The 20,082-nt window shown below is 37.4% G+C and overlaps 1 protein-coding gene across 3 annotated transcripts in view; it reads right to left on the bottom strand.

Annotated features, from left to right (window-relative positions):
* The window catches only part of CTNNA3 (catenin alpha 3), a 533,166-nt gene that overhangs the window by 132,563 nt on the left and 380,521 nt on the right, over window positions 1–20,082 (bottom strand). For all 3 annotated transcript variants that reach the window (XM_054204553.1, XM_054204552.1, XM_054204554.1), the window contains exon 12: window positions 597–797. In XM_054204553.1, the coding sequence (XP_054060528.1) occupies window positions 597–797 (201 nt within the window). The remainder of the gene's footprint in view (window positions 1–596; window positions 798–20,082) is intronic.

Genomic DNA, 20,082 nt, shown 5'->3' with positions numbered 1-20,082 from the left:
AACCATTATAAAATAGTGCAGTTACAGCCCTGCTGCCAGTAAAGGTATACTCCAAGACAGGATACTCTGTTTTTGAATATAATGAAAAAGGAAATGGACACTGCTAACCATTTTAAGGAAGTTGCAAATTAGCTTAGCAAAAGTGAAGATATTTGGGGATATTTAACCACTGTTCAACAGTCTTTAAAAGGGACAAGCACACACAAATCGTGAACCTGCTTCTCTTTCTCAGACTTTACCTTTCATCTGCTTAGAACAGTAGAACAAGGTGGAAAACTGCTGCCTCATCAGTTACAAGTTTCCAAACATTGTCTTGCATTTACTTGAGAATTCTGGTAAAAGTCTTCCGTAACTTAAAAGGAAACCTTACATAAATGATGCAATTCAAATAAAATTCTGAAAATTACTTTTGAACTGCATGGTATCATCATAAATGGATAGCATGCTGAAAGGAGATTAGAGACCATATAGTGAATTCTTAGTGCGTAATCAGTGTATTAGATTAGAGAATCACAGGATTCACTTTAACTGTGGCATATAAAGGAAAGTTTACACCACTAAAGAAACTGAGAAGGTAGTTTAGAAATCAGACTTACCATTCCTGGTCAAATACTGAACATTGGTCATCACTCCTTCAGTGTAAGCCCCTGGTTCATAATTGTCCATCTCACCCGACACAATATGAGCTACTCTTGAAGCACGCCCTCGGATTGCACCTGCTGCACGATCTAAGTTGTCTGCATTTTGCTCTCTCAGTGCAATGATACACTTGTTTACATCCTCAAGAATGTGGCTTTCTGCAAATAAAACAACATTTCTTAATGTTAAAAAGATGGCATCTCTTACACAATCAGACACATTGGCACAGACTTGACTGCATTTTTTCCTTCCCTGTTAAAACGCACTGGCCAACACAGGCTTCAATAAAAACCTTACAATATGAAATTTACACTGAATTTTCCTTGAAATCCTTAAAACAATTTATTGGTTCCTAGAATTTAAAGGTACAGTAATACTCTCCTATGAGCAACAGCAACAATAAAATCCTGAGTCAGAAAGTGCTAGAAAAATATGAAAACCACAAAACCTTACATACTCAATGAATATTTGCAGAATGAAGAAAAAAATCAAAGGGATTAAAGCTGTTACTTATTGTTGAAACCTTCTTAAGCCACTGTGACAAAAGGTTCTGTAATGAGATTAATCTCTGTCAATAAACAATTGCCTCAACCACTGAACTAACTTCTTTTACATCAGTGTGTTAAGATGTTCATGCTTATCAAATTCTTAAGTGAAAAGCAAAAGCAGTATTTTTGCCCGGTATTAAAATTATGCTATTACTTATTAAATTATTGCAATACATATCATTACTACAAAATTGATATTGATCACATATTTTCCATATAATTTAAATGTCTTCTTATTTATCATAATGTATTTACTGTATTACTATGTATATTATTGGTTTACATACTATTAGCGATGTTCAAATAAATATGTGCCAATATGTATATATATACACACATACATAATCATTTATCAATACATTAACACAATTACACAGCACTGGCTTTCCTGCTACAGCTACGTTATTTCACTGTGGCTTCTTGCCACACATTACTTCCCCCCTTCAGCTATCTCTGTCATCTCCTAATTATAGGATTTGTCTTTTCTATTATCACGCTTTCATTCCAAAAATATTCTTTTCCTGATTAGAATTTTCCTCTTTAGAATTCCCCATCACCTCACAAATTCAAAGCCACATTGAGGAAATGAAGAAAATCTTGGTTTCTTCACCTTTTCCACAGTATGGCAATTGGTTTATTGTCAGGTCCAGCTAAATGATTCACCAGAGCGTATCCAAAGCCTACCCATTTTTACTTTACTAATTGAAACATATGCATGTTATAGTCACCTTCTGCCTGTCCAAATATACATATATTCAAAATTTTACACTTCTGGCACAAAACAAAACACAGTTTGGGAACAGGCAGGCAGATGCTGTTAATCTATGTGAAACACATAATGACATAGAACCTCAGAAAGTCAAAAAGTCTCTTAGACATCAGTTCTTGTATGAGAGATTACATGGGTTTAGGATGATCCTCCTAGTAATAAGCTTTAAGAAAAAAATAAACATGCACAAAATCATCCCATTACTAAAGTGCTGAAAGATGCAATAAAAAAGGACTATTCTTCCACAGCACTATTAAAAAACCCAAACAACACAACAGTACATATCACAGTAATTGCTACCTTCTGACTACAGACAACATTTAACATTCACAGGGCTTCTCCAAAATTTGATAAAATTAAGACCAAGAAAGACCTAGGAGCTGAAGAAGCATGTGTTGTATGGTTATCCAAAGAAGTAGCCAGTGCTGACTCTGCTAATCAGAGGGAATGCAGATCAGAATGTGACACATCCTTCCAGATACTGTGCTTCAAAGACAACAAAGATGGATGCAGATTTTATGAACTGTGTAATGTCCATCCACCTTGTACTAGAAAAGATGTGCGACATCTTTTCTTGCCACATCCATACATTGCCACATGTAAGGGGTCAGTTGAGAAGTTGACAAATGCCATACATACGTCCAAAAACTCACAAGCTCTTGTCAGCATGGCTGAATGCACAGACAGTAAGTGCACTCAATGAGCATAAATGACCTTGTCCCCACACACTGGTACTATACAGCAGTGGCCTTTCTAAATATCCATAGCCAACACCGTTTCTCACAATGTTCTGAAGCTCTTCCCAGATGAGGTACTTCACGATTGACAAAACATTGCTTAATTTTCTGAAGGCACAAACAAGCTTCTACATTTGCCTTAGCACATCTAATGGAAAAGGAAAGAAACCAGCGCTGATCACAGCCCAGCTGAGATTGTTTTAACCTGCATCTTTCTCACAGATGCTTCCTCCTCTTACACAAAACGCGTTAGATCAATTTATGACTTTCATCCAAGCACTCTACTTTCCAAAGCAGAATGAGTCATGAGTCAGAGCATCTAGTATAGGAGTTAATTCTAACAGTGGATTGATAGATGTTTAAAGAAATTGTCAGACTGCCACGGTCACCACAGCAATTATCACAAGTGGTGCACTGTACCTTCTGATTTTCCTTTGGGATCTTGGTGTTAGTCATACTGGCCAAAAAATGTATCTCAGCTGAGCTAACCACTGGCTAATAAAGCGGTCTTTGACAAAGCAATGAATCAGACTATCTCTGGGACAAAATCAATAGCTCTTCCTTTGCATGTCATCTGAAGAAATAGACAGGTGATGCCCTGCCACTCCACTTGGCACTGATAAGGCCTCATATGAAGCACTTTTTTATTAAAGCTTCTCCACTCAGTTCAAGAAAACTGTGGACCAAATGGAGACCAAATTAGAGAAAAAAGAAAAAGAATTATTAGAAATTTAAGAAATATAGTATATGAAGTATATATTTAGAAAACTCACAAGACAGGTCTTCAGGTCTCATGAAGACAAGATGGAAAATAAAACATACTTTCCTGCAAGCCCTAAACCATAAGATTATATGTGGAAAGGTATGCAAGTGACAGTTTAGCCTGACCAAAATGATTTCTATCTTTTACCATCTGTTGGCATGATACAATAGGAAGTAAAGAAACTTTTTACAAAATGTAAAGTTCCCTTCTGACCAATCCTACTTCCTGGGCTTGGTACCTTATAGCGCTACTCAGAAAAGCATTCCAAGTTTTCCAATAACGGCACTACCTAGTATGGCAAAAGACATGCTCCTGCAGACTCATAATGCTTTGGTGAACCCCAGAAAGATACCTGAAAGCAAGTAATTATTAATGATATCCATAGCTAGATTTAGCTATTTCTGGTGCCAAATTTAAGAGAACAAGACACTAAGTCAAAGGTGCAAGTCCCAGTATACAATACCCTGTAATCACTCTTCCTGTATTCAGACAAAACGAGAAGTTGCCTTTAATCCCCACCTTTTTCCTGCATACCGAAGTTCAGAGAATACTCAAGGCTAAATCTCCATGAGCAATCTTATGAAACAGATTTTCTTGGCACTTGAGGATCTTTTAATATATCTACATTCTACAAGCAACACAGTGTCTTAGTCACTATTCAAAAAAGAAATCACTGGTAATTACTTAATGTTCAAAGCCCCTGGCAACTTCAATAGAAGAGTTTTTAAATGAATGAAGAAGTGGAGAAAAAGAAAGAAAAAGAATTACTCAGAACAAGGAAAATAAATACCCTTTCTTCTCTGATTGTATTAACTAAATATATTTTATCTGCCAAACCCAAGAAACTACAAGGTAATTTCTAATACTATTTGTGGCTAATCTAGCTAACAGCACTGTCATTCTGTATCAGACCAAGAGTGGTATGGAGAGGTAGGGGTGACAATGGTATCAATTTCTCAAGCGCAGGCATGGTGCTTCCAAAAAGCTCAGTTTTAGACATATACAGCTATAGTTTAAAATGCACATAAATGTCTTTGTTATGTCCATCTTAAAAAAGACAAAGAGGAGGATTCAGAAAGCTATGGGCTAAGGCTTCACCTCAGTTCCTGGAAAAGTTATGGAACAAGACCTGATGGAAGGCATTTCCAAGCACGTAGAGGACAGGAAGATGCTTAGGAAGAGATCAAGGATGGCCAAACTGATCGCGTTCAGTGATGAACGACTGGCTCTGTGGATGAGGGGAGTGCACTGGTTACTGCTTACTGCAGGAACATTTTTGACACAGTCTCACACAGCCTCCTTACAGAGAACACACCCTCAGCAAGTCTGGAGGTGACATACTTGTCAGACTGGCTAGCTGGTACTCTAGAGGACAGAGCTGCCATTCAGAGCAATCCTGACAAGCTGGACAAGCATGCCAACAGGCAAACAGTCAGAAATTGAAGCAAAGGAAACTTAGGATTCGTTGTAAGGAAAGAAAAGGAAAAAAAAAAAAAATCTTCACTACGAGTATGGTGAAACACTTGAACAAATTGCACATAGAGACCAGAAATGAACTGATGTAGAGAAACAGGTGCAAATGCTTTTGTTTTCAGGTGCTAGATAAAATAAAGTATTATTACTTTTAAATAACACTGAGAAAGTCAGCCACAACTACAACCTCTTCCTGAAAGGGGAATTATGATACCAAGAGAGATCAAATTTCGAAGAGTGCATACATGAAAAGCCTCCCGAGTTAATACGTATGCCTCATGCTAATGGGTACTAGGCTGCAAGAACCAATTCTCCTGAAAGAATGTGCCTAGGAAGCGTGCCAGAGAGTTCTAGGAAAGTGAACTAACTTGGAGAAAGGTAAAATTGAAGTGTGTCCCAGTATCATGGGACGTAAGTACAAAAACACGGTGGCTATCACAAACAGTGGGCTGGAGGCTGCATGACAAAAGCTACAAAACAACAGAAGAATAGGGATGGAAAATTAAGATGAATGTGGGCAGAGAAAAGGGGGGATGGCATAAAGGCAACCCCCCTAGGCCAGGTACTGAAAGTTCCACAGGATCTATCACTATCTGTGCAAGCCCCTATAGATGACTACCGAAGGAAAAGAGAAGCAACACTTCAAACTGTATAATAAATTTCTTGCTTATGTTTATAGAAATTTCAACCTGTAGTCTGAAACATTAACATCAGTTCTGTTCACAGAAAATACTAACTGAAGTGTGTACTCCTTTTGGATTTCACCTTAGGGTGAACAAAGTATTGATTGAGTTGGCAGCCTCTTCTGGAGGTTTATTTTCATTCACATATGCACGAATGATTCCAAGATGTTAGCATTTAAACTCAAGAAAGCTAAGAACAAAAAACAAACAAAAAACCACCCAAAAAGAGCCCCACCACACCACATTCAAAAAAGAACCTCGGAAAATAATAATGTTTCTTAAAGTGAGTGTCTATTAATTACAGAGTTGGCAGCCCAAAACTCATCAGTTTGATTGACTAATGAACGTTTCAGATTACAGAAAATTTCCCTCCCTGCATGAGCAAGAACCTTATAGCAATATTAATCCTTTCCAGAGTTTTATTTCTTTCCCTCATTCATTTTAACATGATTACAATAAGATTTGGTTGGTTTGATATGCTAACTGCTTATGCTTCAATCCTTGCCCTCAATTTCTTGGGCACATAATTCAGCCTACAGACAGGTTCCTGGACTGTCAGCTTCTCCATTCAGCATCCAGATGTATTCCAGGATCCTGGGGAAATGAAGGAAGCAGAGTCTTAAATTCTCAGCATGTTTAAGTCTCTCCTTTTTCCAAGAGCTTTACATAAGCCAGGCTCTGAGATCTCTGAAAAAGAGGAAGTACGCTGTAAAAGCATAAAGGCCATCTTGATGTCTAAATAAGGAACTAAAGAAGGGAAAGGAAGAGAAAAAGTAGAGCAGAAGCATGGACAAGAGATAAAGAGAAGCCAGAAAAAGCAGAAACATAAGCATACCCAGCTGGGTAGGAGTCAATTCTCTACCTACATACTTCAATTCTCTCCTGGGCTACAAGACCAAGGAAACACTTTCCTCCAGAAACACGCAGGGGTGACATGCACTCATAGAACTGCCCCTAGCCTCTTCATTTGGCCTAGTCATCTTCAACACACCCTTCTTACATCAACTGAGAGAAATGATATGTTTTAGACAAATCACCTCATTCTTTACATACACATGTGAATGTGTTCAATTGACTTAAGTCTTAAAGGTGCCCATTTCTCACCTCTGCCTATAAAACGCTGAGAATGCTTAGCTCAGTTTTGATTCTAAAAATTACAGGAGATGGTTCATACCACTATTATCAATGATAATGTACAGAGCAACAAAGCATTTTTTATGTATTAATACCCTGTAATACGATGCTGACCTTGTAGGACAACAATGGAAAAACAATGAATTGTAGATGGTATCAGGACATGAAATAGGAGACAATGAGGGAGAAAAAAATACAGCATTCTTGTTTAATCCTTGAAAATCACCATAACCACAAATCATGTCTGCAGTACACACCCCCCTTCCCAATTGCTTCTAACTTCCAGAATGTACATAGCGCATCTTACTCAGACTAGCCACATCTCAGCTATGAACCTACTTAACTGTAATTATTCTCTCCTAAACGAGCACTCTCTTCACCAAAGTAGCTATAACTGACATACAGTAAAATTTTTCAGAGTGCAATTTACCTTCCTAAAAAACTAATTCAACAACTTCAGCTTCCTGAGGCACAATGGAATAAACCCCTTCGACTTTAATTTGGACATGGTAACTCCTCATAGCACTGACTACAAGGCCATTTGGCCTAGACTAGGAGACTAGGCAGCCCTGGGCTAACTAGATGATCTTTTTTCATCTCAACTACTGCAGACAGACTGACACTTTGATGTTATGTTGTTTATATTAGGATTCTCATGATACATGTACATCTCTTACATCTGATCACAAACGTGGGCACTGACAAATGCCCCCCCTTCCTCTTCCATAGTAAGTAGTACTTCGGTGGACCTGCATTACACACCCAGCTTTGCTAAACTACTGCAAGAAATGCTCCCACCATCTAAATACATTTACACCTAATACAGTCAGTACTTCCAGGGAGATCCAAGAAGGCATGAGTTAAGCAGCATACATCCCTCATGTCCTATACCACTCTCTAGAAATCTAAGTTTTAGTGAACACAGCATGCTGGAAAAACATTGTCAGGTAACCTTAACTCTGCATTAATAGGTTAACTGACTCTGGCTGGTGAATAAGAGGTAACAGTCAAAATGAAACAGGTGAGGATCTAAGGCCGGGGTGGAATAAATGCAAGAATAATGAGGTTCACCAGACTAATGAACAGTTGCTCAGAGAGGTTGTGAAATCTCTGTTCTTAAGTGTGATTTCAGTGTTGGCCCAGCTGTGAACAGTAGGATGGATTAGACCTTGAGGTCCCTTCCAAGCAGAATGATTTTATGACTCTGTGAAATAGAGGGGAAAAAACAGTAAGAACTGTCAGCCAAAAAGAGCATGGGCTAAGGCTGACACATCCAGGCTCCACAAATTACTGAAACACACCTCCTCCACTTCAGCAAGTCATTTTACAGATTTGGTCATAAAATTCTTCAGAACATTTGCCACCAACTGTCAAGCCTTAACTTAAGGCTTTACTTCTCAGTTTATCTTAGATGTTGTAATTGATTTTCACACTTCCCTTTAGCTACTGGATAATGGAGAATTACCTGTCTTACAAAATCATGTTGTGGCATCCAGTTCATAAAATACACAGGAAAGCTATTTTCTTTATACTCAGTCTGGGCTTGTTTCCTTCACATTTACACAGCAATGCATAACCAAAGCATTTATTATACTCCTCAGAACATTCCCCCTCAAAAAGTATGGGACACAGTTTCCCTTTCTGTCACCTTTACAAACCTCAGGTGAAAATTCTGGGAAGCTTCTTTTTTCCAGTAGATGAACTACAAAAGGGGAGAGTTGCAACTTTTCTTTGGGATCTTTTTTTTTTATTTTGTTTCTTCATTCCCATCAGCTTTTCAATAGTCTACTAGAACCATCTGGGGGAGAATTCTTAACTACAAGAGAGGATTCTCCTCCAGCATATAAGCAGAGGACTGTGTCATACACAAAACGTTCCACAAGCCTTTGGTTTTTTCATACCTCACTTGCCCCTTTTGAAAGCAGAGTTGCTTACACAGTTGATGAATTAAAGCAGATAGAGGCTTTAAAAAAAAAAAAAAAAAAGTTGTATTCTCAGTGCTATGGAAGTAGAGATTCAATTTTCCATATCATTTGCTCTGCCAAAAGAGAAGAGCTGAAGTCTGCAGTTTTATTGCCTTAGATGAAATATGACTTGGCCCTAAACAGGGCATAAATAAATCTGTTTTCTGCCCTTCTATGGTTGGGAAGTGAAAAATTTATAGTTGCTTTCTAAATTCTGCATTCAAAATCCAAATCTAGCTAAAATATTATCTAACTTCATGAAAATATCTCTTTAAAAACTCAGAAAGGCCTTGATAAGTGATAAATCCTTAAGTCTAAAATGGCAAAAGCAATGTTTTCTGAATAACAGATTATCTAAAGGAATTAGTTTATGCAAGGAATTATGCCGAATTTTCCACTGAGCTCCAGCCTTATCTCATTGGAAATTACTGTCTTTTGAACAGTCAAATAACAAGACAGATTACAGGGATATAGTTCGTAAGGTCCATCTTAAAAATCAATGCATAGCTGATATCTGAGTTATTATTTCTGAATAATAAAGAGCTGGCAATCTTCCTTGTTTGAACCAAACAGCATAAAAGAAATTTGCAATTACTAGAGAATACTCAATGTCTGGTTTTGGATCAGCTGGAGGATTTGGTCAATTTATCACCTTCAGAAAGATTTAATTTCCTCTGGAGTGGGGGGGGGAATTAACAAATAGGAATATTTATCATCTGTTTCCTTCTGCTAGATTAGTGGTGTATAATTGGAGACCTTTTGCATTACCTGTTTTACTATGTGTGCAACAAAGCACACCATATCATGTTAAATGGTAGCTATTTCATTTACGGCTATAAAATATTGTCAAAAGATAACAGCCATCTGCCACTCTTAGATAATTGTTCAGGTGAGAACACTGACTTTATGATAATATTCTCTTGTAACAGCTTTGTATCTGCTATACCGAACATCTGATGAGCACCTAATAATTCTGTCTGACATAATAGCCAAGCCAAAGACAGGGCAAATGTTAACAGATGGAAAACATTTAATTGACAAGAGACAATTTGGGGTCGAAAACTCCAAGGTCTCCCTAAAAAAATGCTGAATTCTAAGCTACGATAATTTTTTCCGTTTTGCTGGTGAAAGCATTACACCCATCTTCAAATTGTGCTGTTTTGTGTTGAAAATAGCTACCTCTCGAAGCACCAAAGTTGCAGAGAGAAAAGCTCCCTTTCCATTAGATTGCTTTTTCCACTGAAGTGTAAGCTGGTATCATTTTAAGGGTCAACACCCCAGCAACGTAGTTAGCGTAGCACACGTTTCCTCTGTTCATCATGCAGGAAGCCATATAAGCTCACACACCTGTACAGGCTATTTGCATAAGGCTATACAGGAAGGTAAAAGTGCACCAAATGATTGGAACAGTATGATACTGGCAAGTGTAGTTTGCAACTAGGAAACAAAAGCTGATTGATAAAGAACAACAAGATAATGAGGTAAAAGGATAATATTTAGGATTTTAAAAACCGAAACAGAGAAGATTTTAGTTTTCAACAATCTCCCATTGCTAAAAGAGAGAAAATTCAAATAAGTACCCACGGTGTAAGTGTTTAACATTTGATTTGACATTCCAAAAAAAATCAATGCAATTTTAAAGCAACAAGAAAAGGCCTCCCGGCCCATCAGCTTATTATTCTTTTAATATTAAACCTCCCTGGTCATACCGCCTAAGCATACTATCTCAAACGGTTTCAGCAGTTTTACCTTAACAACCATGCCTGGAAGGCCATCCCTGCATATTTAAGCATGTCTGTGTGAAAGAGTTGCAACATCTGTTCTCGTCTTGCTTTCCTTCAGTCTTTTGTTGCAGGTTTTTTTTTTCCATCATTTTCATTACACAAAACATGAAATTCACCTTCCATTTCTCTGCTTACTTCAAAGTCTACTTTATAGAACAGAAATCAATTTGGCTGACTGAGAAAGCCACAAACCCCCCGCTCCCCCCTAGTAGGTAAAAAACAAAAATTAAGAGGATTTTTGATATTTCCTATGACTGTATTAAATGAAAACCACTTCATCAGCAACATTTCCCGTATCTTACCAATTCCACACACCCCACCCTCCTTTATCAGCATATCACTGAAGATCACTCACAGAACTGGTTGCACAGTATATAACAGAAAAATATGTAAGGTGTGCATTTACTAATAAATAACCACAGAAATTACACTGACCAAACAAAATCTGCAACACAGACCTACTTCTTTCTCCTCGCTTTTGATTTTTTTTTTATTAATTTTCCTCTAGCTAACAAATCCTGAATTGCAAAGCGAAGTTTAATACACTGCTCTACGTGCATGAAGCTTATATCCCAGTGAGGTATTTATACTGTGCAATACTGATTGTTTACATTTTTCCGTACAACAGAAAAAAATTAAGTATACATGTGTATGTGTGGGCATATATAAACATATGTATATAGAAGTTTTATACTGCAATTAAGACTACTAAGAGTACGCCTTCTGCATTTACAGTATGATCTCAGTCAGAAATAATGCCAAGAAAATAGTAAACCATATTTATCTGTTGTTGCCTATATTTTAATTCTCTAAGAAATGTTGTACTTTGGCCAACTGTGGAGGAACATTGTCTTTACGTCTGCCTTACTGCAGTCAGGTTCCTAAATAACTCCATTACTGGTTTTATAATATGCATACAAATGATGGACAACTTTTGTTGTTGTTGTCTGGGGGGAGGAGTTGTTTTGGTTTGGCCTTTTGGGGGGTTTTGGAGGGGGTAAGGTTTGGGGGTTCATTTTTTTGTTTTTAAGGTTTTTTTATACTACTACACACCACATTTCTGTGACAAAATTTAAAATATCTGCTAAAGTTACTGGCAACCGAAGTTCAGACATGTAAGTCAGACTTTGTGTGACCCACAAATTCTATCAGGTACTTTCCTTGATTTTGCACTCTCACCTCACCCTCCCTCCCCCCGACGCACTAAGGATTCCCAGTTTTGTGCAGAATGTCGGATGCTGAAGGTTCCAAAGGGGATGCTGCCTTCTGATCATCAAGAAAAGCTCATTAGTGTTCTCCTGTTCGTTATCAAGTTCACAAGAGGGGATCTTAAGGGAACACAACACATTCAACAATCAGCTTTTGCTCATCTTGTGCATGTACATATGTCTGCTTTCTTAAGTTTCATTTTTAAAGAAAACGTGGATTTGACATCCTGCACACTAGCCTGGCTGGCTAACCTCCAGTAGTAAAAGCACACAGCAGAAGTTTCAGAACTGTAACACAACTGTGCACTGGAACCTGTTCTCCCAGATAAAGGGTTTGTATCATATCCTAGAAACAGAAAGTCTAGCATTCCGCATCGTCACTTTAAACTTCTAGTGCCACCAATCAAAAACCTTCCTTTATCATTTGGTTGTGTTTCTTTAGATACCATTTTTTTGAACACTTGTATATGTTTCCAGTAGGCCTCATTACAAAAAGCAAGCAAATAAATTCCTGCAAAGCTGCACAAAAACATTAAAAGCTACTGCCACAGCTGCAGCTGGAAAGCTATTAGCAACCAAGCTGTTAGGAAATAAACACACAAAAAATTAATCCAAATCTGCATCAAACCCGTGCATCTTAGACCATGCTCCAAAGGCTGCCAAATCTGAACTCAGCCAGATCCAATACAAAGTGAATTCCAAATGCATCAGCGTTCAAAACTCTGGAAGAAGAGGCCAACAGTTTTCAAAGCTTGTAGTGAGAAATACTGCAGATAACCCGGTCTCAGCACCAACTTACTGAAATTGAGTAAAAAGTGACCAGGAATTCAGTATGAAATTTTAGTTCAGGGAGGGAAATTTTAAATAATCCCAATGACTAAATCCTCTGCTGAACTGCACTACATAGCTCCTTAGCTCTGCCTATTTACTGAATGACTTCACACATTTTCCGATTTGATTTTATCCTCTACAGTTATGCAGGAAAATAACCACTAAAATGTTCCCATAACCTTAGTAATAGCTACAGAAAATCTCAAATTAGAAAATGCTAATTTGAAAGAGCACGTTTCATGGACAAGACTTGCCAAAATGGTTTCCCAAAATCAGTGTGTGATACATGGTCCAATTTAGTGGCTAGGATATGGCACACCTAAACAAGTGGTCCATCCATTATCTAAGAAGTATAACACCATTATAATGTTTGCCCTTCAGTCTAAGCAATCAGTGTTAAAAGAGAAAGTTGCATTTAGATGGTTGTATCATTGACTGTCCACTGCTTTTGGGGCAAGGATATGGATACCAAAGGGAGGTAGGAAGCAACACTAGATTTTCAGTTAAAACAAAATGGATACAATGAGCATCAACAAATTTCCAGGAACAAGACATTAATCCAAAGGAAACTGTTGCTAGTTGTGATGTGTAACATATGAAGTTCTATTAATCTTGATAACAAACTAGGAAAAATTGATTACTATGGTGATAACTTTTAAGGAGTTCTGTGGGAATGAGGGTAAACAGAAACTAATACATATATAATATTTCTCTGTTGAACAAACTCGTAAAAATTTTTATATAAAACAGAACACAGAGATCCAAATATGATGTAATTAAGAGTCAAAATAGCTTGTAGAGTAGAAAGCTGTGCATCACAAACTGGAGATTTTTAAAAGCATCAGCAAACAATGGGGAGAGTAATTCGTTTGGTAACTACACCAGATTTCCAAAAGGCTTTCAAAATGATCTTGCAACTACTCTTCACAGAATTAATAATCACAGAATGATTCTAATCATAGAATGGTTCGGGTTGGAAGGGACCTTAAAGATCATCTAGTTCCAACCCTGGAATTAGTTCCAATTCCTGGACAACTCTTGAGATGCCATGGGATAGACGAGCAATTTTCCGAAGTGTTACTTACTTATTACAAAACAGGTAACAAGGGCTAGAAATAAACAGTTAGTTTTCACAATTACATAAGCCAGTGGTTCCAAAGGGACAGGTGCTGAAATTGTGGAATACTTTCAGGACTAACATAAAAAAAGAGTATTGAAGTAACAAAGGATGGTTTTGTCTTTTCTAATTGTCCTGGCTTCAGCAGGGACAGAGTTGATTTTCTTCCTAGTAGCTGCTGTGTTTTGGATTAAGTATGAGAATAATGTTGATAACACATATTGGTTTAGTTGTTGCTAGGTAATGCTTATATTAAGTCAAGGACTTTTTCAGCTTCCCATAGAAGCAGAGAGGGAGCGTAGACAGGACAAGCTGGCCAAGGGAATATTCCATACCACAGGTGTCATGCTCAGTATATAAATGGGGGTTGGCCACGGGACAGGAACCTGCAATCGCTGCTTGGGATGAGCTGGGCAATCGATCCTTGGGTGGGTGAGCAACTGGATTACATCACTCTATTTTGTATATTCTTTTAACGTTATTTTTTTTCTCTTCTGATACTGTTCTACTAAACTGTCTTTATCCCAACCCACAAGTTTTTTCTCCTTTTTCTCCCTCTTCTCCCTATCCTACTAGGGGAGGTCTAGGAGGGAGGGGACTGCTGCGTGCTCCTAGTTGCCATCTGAGGTTAAACCATGACATTCATTTAGGATAGTCAAAGTTGACAATGAAGAATTGAAGATGGCTATCACAGTACCAAGCGATCAGTCAATAAAACAGACCATACGCAATGTCAATAAAGACAAATTAATGTGTATAAAGTCCTAAGTCTATATAAAATACTGAGCTATAAATTAGTTACTGCTATTAAGCATAAAGATTTCTGAAGTCAATTAAGAAAATTCTTGAAGCATACTAGCTCAATGATGATTAAAAGGTAAAGAACATTAGGATTTTGCACAGAAGACCAGACTGTAAAGAAAAAAGGGATTTACTAAACCAGCATAATCCATATGCTTACATCTTAAATGCTGCAAACAGTTCTTGTCCTTACTTCCATCTAAATTCAGTAAGCAGCAGGACTAAAACCAAAAAAACCCTACTTCTTCACAAAATTAATCTCTAAATTGTTGAGACAAACAAAATAAAAGGCGGCACAGGGGACAGTAGAGGATACGTCCAGCAAGGACAATGTCACATGATGGCTTTGAGACAACTTTCACGTGGGTCATTAAACCAATGACTGATGAAAGCTATACCAGCATAAGGAAACTTTGCATGCTCAGTGCCACACAGAGCAAGCCTTTAGTCTTGATCAAAAAGGGAAAAATTCAAAGCCAATTTTTAACACTCCAGGTGACAGCCATGAAGTGGGAGCTTGATTGTTTTACCTTAGTGAATTCATATTTATCCTGAAGCATCTTATAGTCAGGCCAAACAACCCTGAGATAAATGGTATTGAAACCCACTGCGTAACTTACCTTCCTGTTGGAATATTGTTTCACCATAAATAAGTGCATATAAATCTCTACTTACATTCTTATGTTTATTCTTTTTCAAAAAGCACGGCATGGTATTTTGCTATTGCATGTGCCAAAAACCCAGCATGAAAACATTAAATTTAATCTTAAGTCTCTGAATAGCGTCTTGGATTTTTCCCTATCTCCGTAGCTATGCTAAGAGTGAAACTGTAATTGGCAATTTTTGCAATGCATTCATCTGTAAACATGCTACATAGACTGTAAAAATAGTGATAAACTGAAACAGAACTTCGAACTATTGATGGAAAACTAATTGCATCAAGAGAGAAAGCAAGTCAGAAATCTGAATCATTTCCTTACTCCTTGTACAAGTATTTACAGTACATTTTGCAGTTTACTTAGTGACTTCAACTGTCCAGATTACCACCTTAATGACGGTAACTGCCCAAAGTAATCTGAAACATGAGCCAGATCAAAATCTAAAACAATGCTACAAATACTTACAGATTGAGACCTGGCCTTATGGTTCATTTACTTGAGTGCTATTCATCAAGTGTTTTTTTTTTTTTTTTTTAACATAACAGAAGATGTAGCAATGTTACAAGGTTAGAAGGGCCATCTCAGCTTTCAAAAAAAGCACCACAGAGCACCTTAGATGTCTTAATCCCAGAGTCTCGACTGAATGAGAGCTTTTTATTATCCATAAAGAAATGAATGGCATTAGTAAACAGGCATTATAATGTTTATCTTTGTAAACAGCAAAAAGAACATTCTCCCACCCATAAATAACATGTTTGGTTGCTGGGTTTTTTTTTAGGGGGGGTATTTTTTCTTTTTTTAACTAAAGGCATTTCGTAAGAAACTTCAGACTCTCTTTTGCGTTCTGGAACATGAAAAATGTTCTGGTATGATTGCAGTTTACACAGCAGTTCAAGAAGAACTGGAACAAAGGCTTCCCCTTCCTCCTGAAAAAAACTAAACCTACCCCTTATGATCCAAATCACATACAGAAGGAACACAGAGGAAGCACTGGACAACAAATTCCACTGCTACCCACGAAATGGGCAGTAATGGGCACCACTGACAGTCCAGACTCATCCACGAAGAAGTCCTTCTACACAGGCTTAGAGGCCTCCCACGTTCCAGCAGCAGGAACCACCAGGGATTAGAAACTAGGTGGATTTCCCATGGCAACAGAATCAACAGGCCCAAGATTCTGTGACTTGCGTTTACGTGGGCACTCACAAAAATGAAGCAGGATGTCTTTGTGCAAGTAAGTGCCATATAAATATAGCTACAAGTTGCGCAAGATTTTTAAATAAAATCTGCATGTGGAACTTAAGGGAAATACACACACGATCCAACAGTGCACTGGCCTCTGCGGACTTCAGCAAAGGAAAGAAGTTTTAGACCACCGCTAAATCTAGCTATAATGGTAGAGACCGCTGACAGTCACAGGCCATCTCCACAGATGGACTTCACTCTACAATGGCACACAGCAGAGTATTTTAAGCTAAAGACAAACTCACTTATTACATTTGATATGGCATAAACTCATTTTATGCTTTTTATGATCTGATTTTTTTTTTTAAAAAGTAAACAGCCTCATTTTGATTTCCTTTAGGGGTTAACAAAAAAGCAACCATAGTTAATAGAAACAATCTCACCAAAGCGAGTCCTCGGTTCATATAATACCCATCTGCTCAATTACAAGTCATAGGTAAAGTCCAACTACCAGAAAGTGAGAGCAATTAAAATTAGAAATGAGAGCGCTTTATCCACAGTAATTCAATCACACACACACAAATGCACAAACATGCCATCACTCCTATAATTGCAGTGATGCATGACTTGAAGTAACAGCCTTAGCGGTATTATTCATGCCTTTGATGAGTTCACAGTACTTTGTTATAGTACTACAATAACAAGAGTTACTACAAATATGTGAAGTAGCAAAATTTGAGATGTTTCAACAGTCTTCACTCTCCCTACAATAAAAATACCCAACTATTTGCTAGACAATATAGGTAGGAAATAAGTAACTTCTTCAGGGATGCTCCTTAAAATCTACTGGGTGGTCTCTATCAAAGCTGTTCTGCAATGGAAGGAAGATTTCACTCATTGGACTTGCTCCTGTAAGACAACAGTTGTTGCTCACAGACAAATTTATAAATTGTAAAAAAAAAAAAAAAAAAAAAAAAAGCCCAAGAGAAAGATATAACCCCAGCGGCAAAAGGCAAAGCCCACAAGACAATGAAATAACATACTTATCTGGTTACACCAAATTACATCCAACACTTCATATATGACTTAAGTACAACTGTGTACCTTGGCACCAAACAAGTGACCAGTAAAGCATAAAAAGTTCTGCCTGGAGAAGCGCCTGAACTGCAATAACCCCAGACTAGCACCTTCCTTAATGCAGGATTAGTGTAGGTGTTCAGAAAGATGAAAGCTAACGTACATTCCTAAATCACTGAATAAAACCACAACAAAATAAAGTGCACCTGAAAAAAATGCAGAGATGTCATGCACTGTTTCTGTTTGCAAGTGGTTCCATTAAATTAGGAAACAAAGCATTAAAGTTTTACAGCCTTACCTGAAATGTACTAGAATGTTCAGAAGTTTTATTTTGTTTGGGTATGTTTGGTTGTTTTTTTTAATGAGAATGGGAGTGTAGGGATGAAGGAGATTCTAGAATTTTTAGAAGATAAACTTCAAAGGGAAGAAATTAGAAGATTTTGGGGTGAGAGGGAAAGGAAATGGGAAATTTTCAGTGGAAATGCACAGTACTATAGAACTGAAGAGATTACGGTATAAAATTACAAGAAATCACACATAAAATGGTTTTCAAACTTTGAAATGCTACAACACTGGATATAAACTTTCAAAAATTCTAATTGCATTTCAGTAGTTGGCATTAAATAATTTCCCCAGTGTGTCTAAAACTTCCAGTGGAATATGAGCAAAAAAATAAGGGTGAACAGGATTTTACAGAGTTGGATTAATACTTTTGAAAAGGCATCTAAAAAACACAGGGATTCTCTTCCACTAAACGTTAAAGACAGTTTCAGCATGTCTGAATGTTCTACCATTTTCCTCTAACCATGTATTTACAATGACCTTAATTATAAATGACACCTCTACAAAGAGTTCTTGCCACAACTAGGCTAATACCTGCAGCAATTTTTTACATGTAAAAATCCCGTATGATCATCAGAACAGAGGGAAGACCAATTTGCAAAGTTTTTTGGCAAGGTTAGTATCACAATTCAACAACACAGATGTCGTCAGTATATTGCAATAACTAGTTGTACAAGTTAAAAGTGTGCAAAGCATAAAAATAGTAGGCCTAAACCATACGATGCATTCTCTAGCAATCGCATAAAGAGCACAAAAATACAGTCTGTCTCCAGACACTAACTGAGCACAGTGAAGGCCAGACGATGCCACGAGAATTTGAACCCGTATTCTGGCAGAAGGCGTGATATACAAAGATCTGCAAAACCTATCATATCTAATCTCCATTCTCCTGCCAGTTGTCTCCTATCCAGAATTTGCCACCCAATTCAAACCAATGGGGCAGTAAGCAATTCTTTCTACCAGCCAAACCTTCTGTCAACTAACCTGGAGAAAATAACATCAATTAACATTAAAGAAAATCAACATGCCTCAGTCACTCCAGACAAAAGAAGCAAGCACAAAACAATCTGAAGACTTGCTAATGAATACACATCAGAAATGAACACTGTGAACATGTAAGTTGTTTTCCTTTAGATTAACTAACTTGTTTATCTACAATATTTCCCTACTGCATGACCAACTTATTTATGGAACTCCATTACTTAACAATTCCTGCAATTATCAAATAATATATATATCAAAAAATGAAGAAATCATTCATTGTGATTCTGGCACAACTTGACCCCAACACAAAGAATAATTCACATTTTAACACCTCCTTCCCTCTCACCCCTCAATTCATCAGCAGAAGACTGCCTGAAGCTGGAACAATGACTGCAATTTTAGTTTGGATGCCGATTTCATTGCTGATCTGTGACAATCAGTGTGAGTCATCAAAAGATCCTAAAAGAACCACGACCTCTGGTTAGCAGACAGAACACACAGAGCAAGACAAGGTGAATTATGCCAATTACCTCTGCTGCTCAGCATCCTTCTCTCTCAAAATGTCATCAATTAACGCAAGTTAGATCTTAACCTATTTTCACCTTAAAGTTTGCTGCTTCTGTTTCAAAAAAGAAAAAGGCGTTTTATACTAAAAAACAAAGCTTTCTCTTCTCTTCAAATGTAACAAAAAGATGTTACATCTTGTTACCACCCCCACATCCTGGCCTGTTTCCATTCTCAGACTGTAATGGGTAATATAAATTACTCTTTCAGAAGATTTGAGGTCCCAGAAAAAAGCAGCACTGGGTAGACTATGACACGATCCTGGATAAATGAATATGATGAGATTAAAAGGACAAGGAGCATAAAGAGAGTTATTTCTTAAGAATGAATACCTTATACAGAATGTGACACTGGATAATGAAGAACAATGGTTCAACAGCAGAGTAACTACTACAGGGCAGAGATAAGGAAGAACATGTGATACTCAGAGAATATTACAAAAACTAGAAATGTAGCTGCATATAATTGTATGTTAGGGATGTGAAAAGTCAGAGGAACTAGAAGGACAGCATAATTTAAAAAAATACTTCGGAGGAGCACAGGAAAGATCTGCTTTTATTTTATGAGACTGGCGAATGCTAAGGGCTTGCTACAGATTTGAAAAAAAGAACTTCAAAAGTTATTAGAAACCTAGCTACTAACAGCAAATACAGACTGAAAGATCCAGGGGAGAATTCATAAAATTTTATGTTATTCTAATCTCAACAACCTTTTTCTGTATTCATGAGAAAAAGACCGAATCGTCCAGATGAACAACTGATGCTCTCCCAAATATACATAAATGGGCATATCTCTGTCCACTGAGAACCGAAGACAAAAA

Source organism: Rissa tridactyla, chromosome 6 (assembly GCF_028500815.1).
Source record: "Rissa tridactyla isolate bRisTri1 chromosome 6, bRisTri1.patW.cur.20221130, whole genome shotgun sequence".
NCBI lineage: Eukaryota > Metazoa > Chordata > Aves > Charadriiformes > Laridae > Rissa > Rissa tridactyla.
The sequence above is the reverse complement of the archived record's forward strand: the minus strand, read 5'-3'. Positions and strand labels throughout refer to the sequence as shown.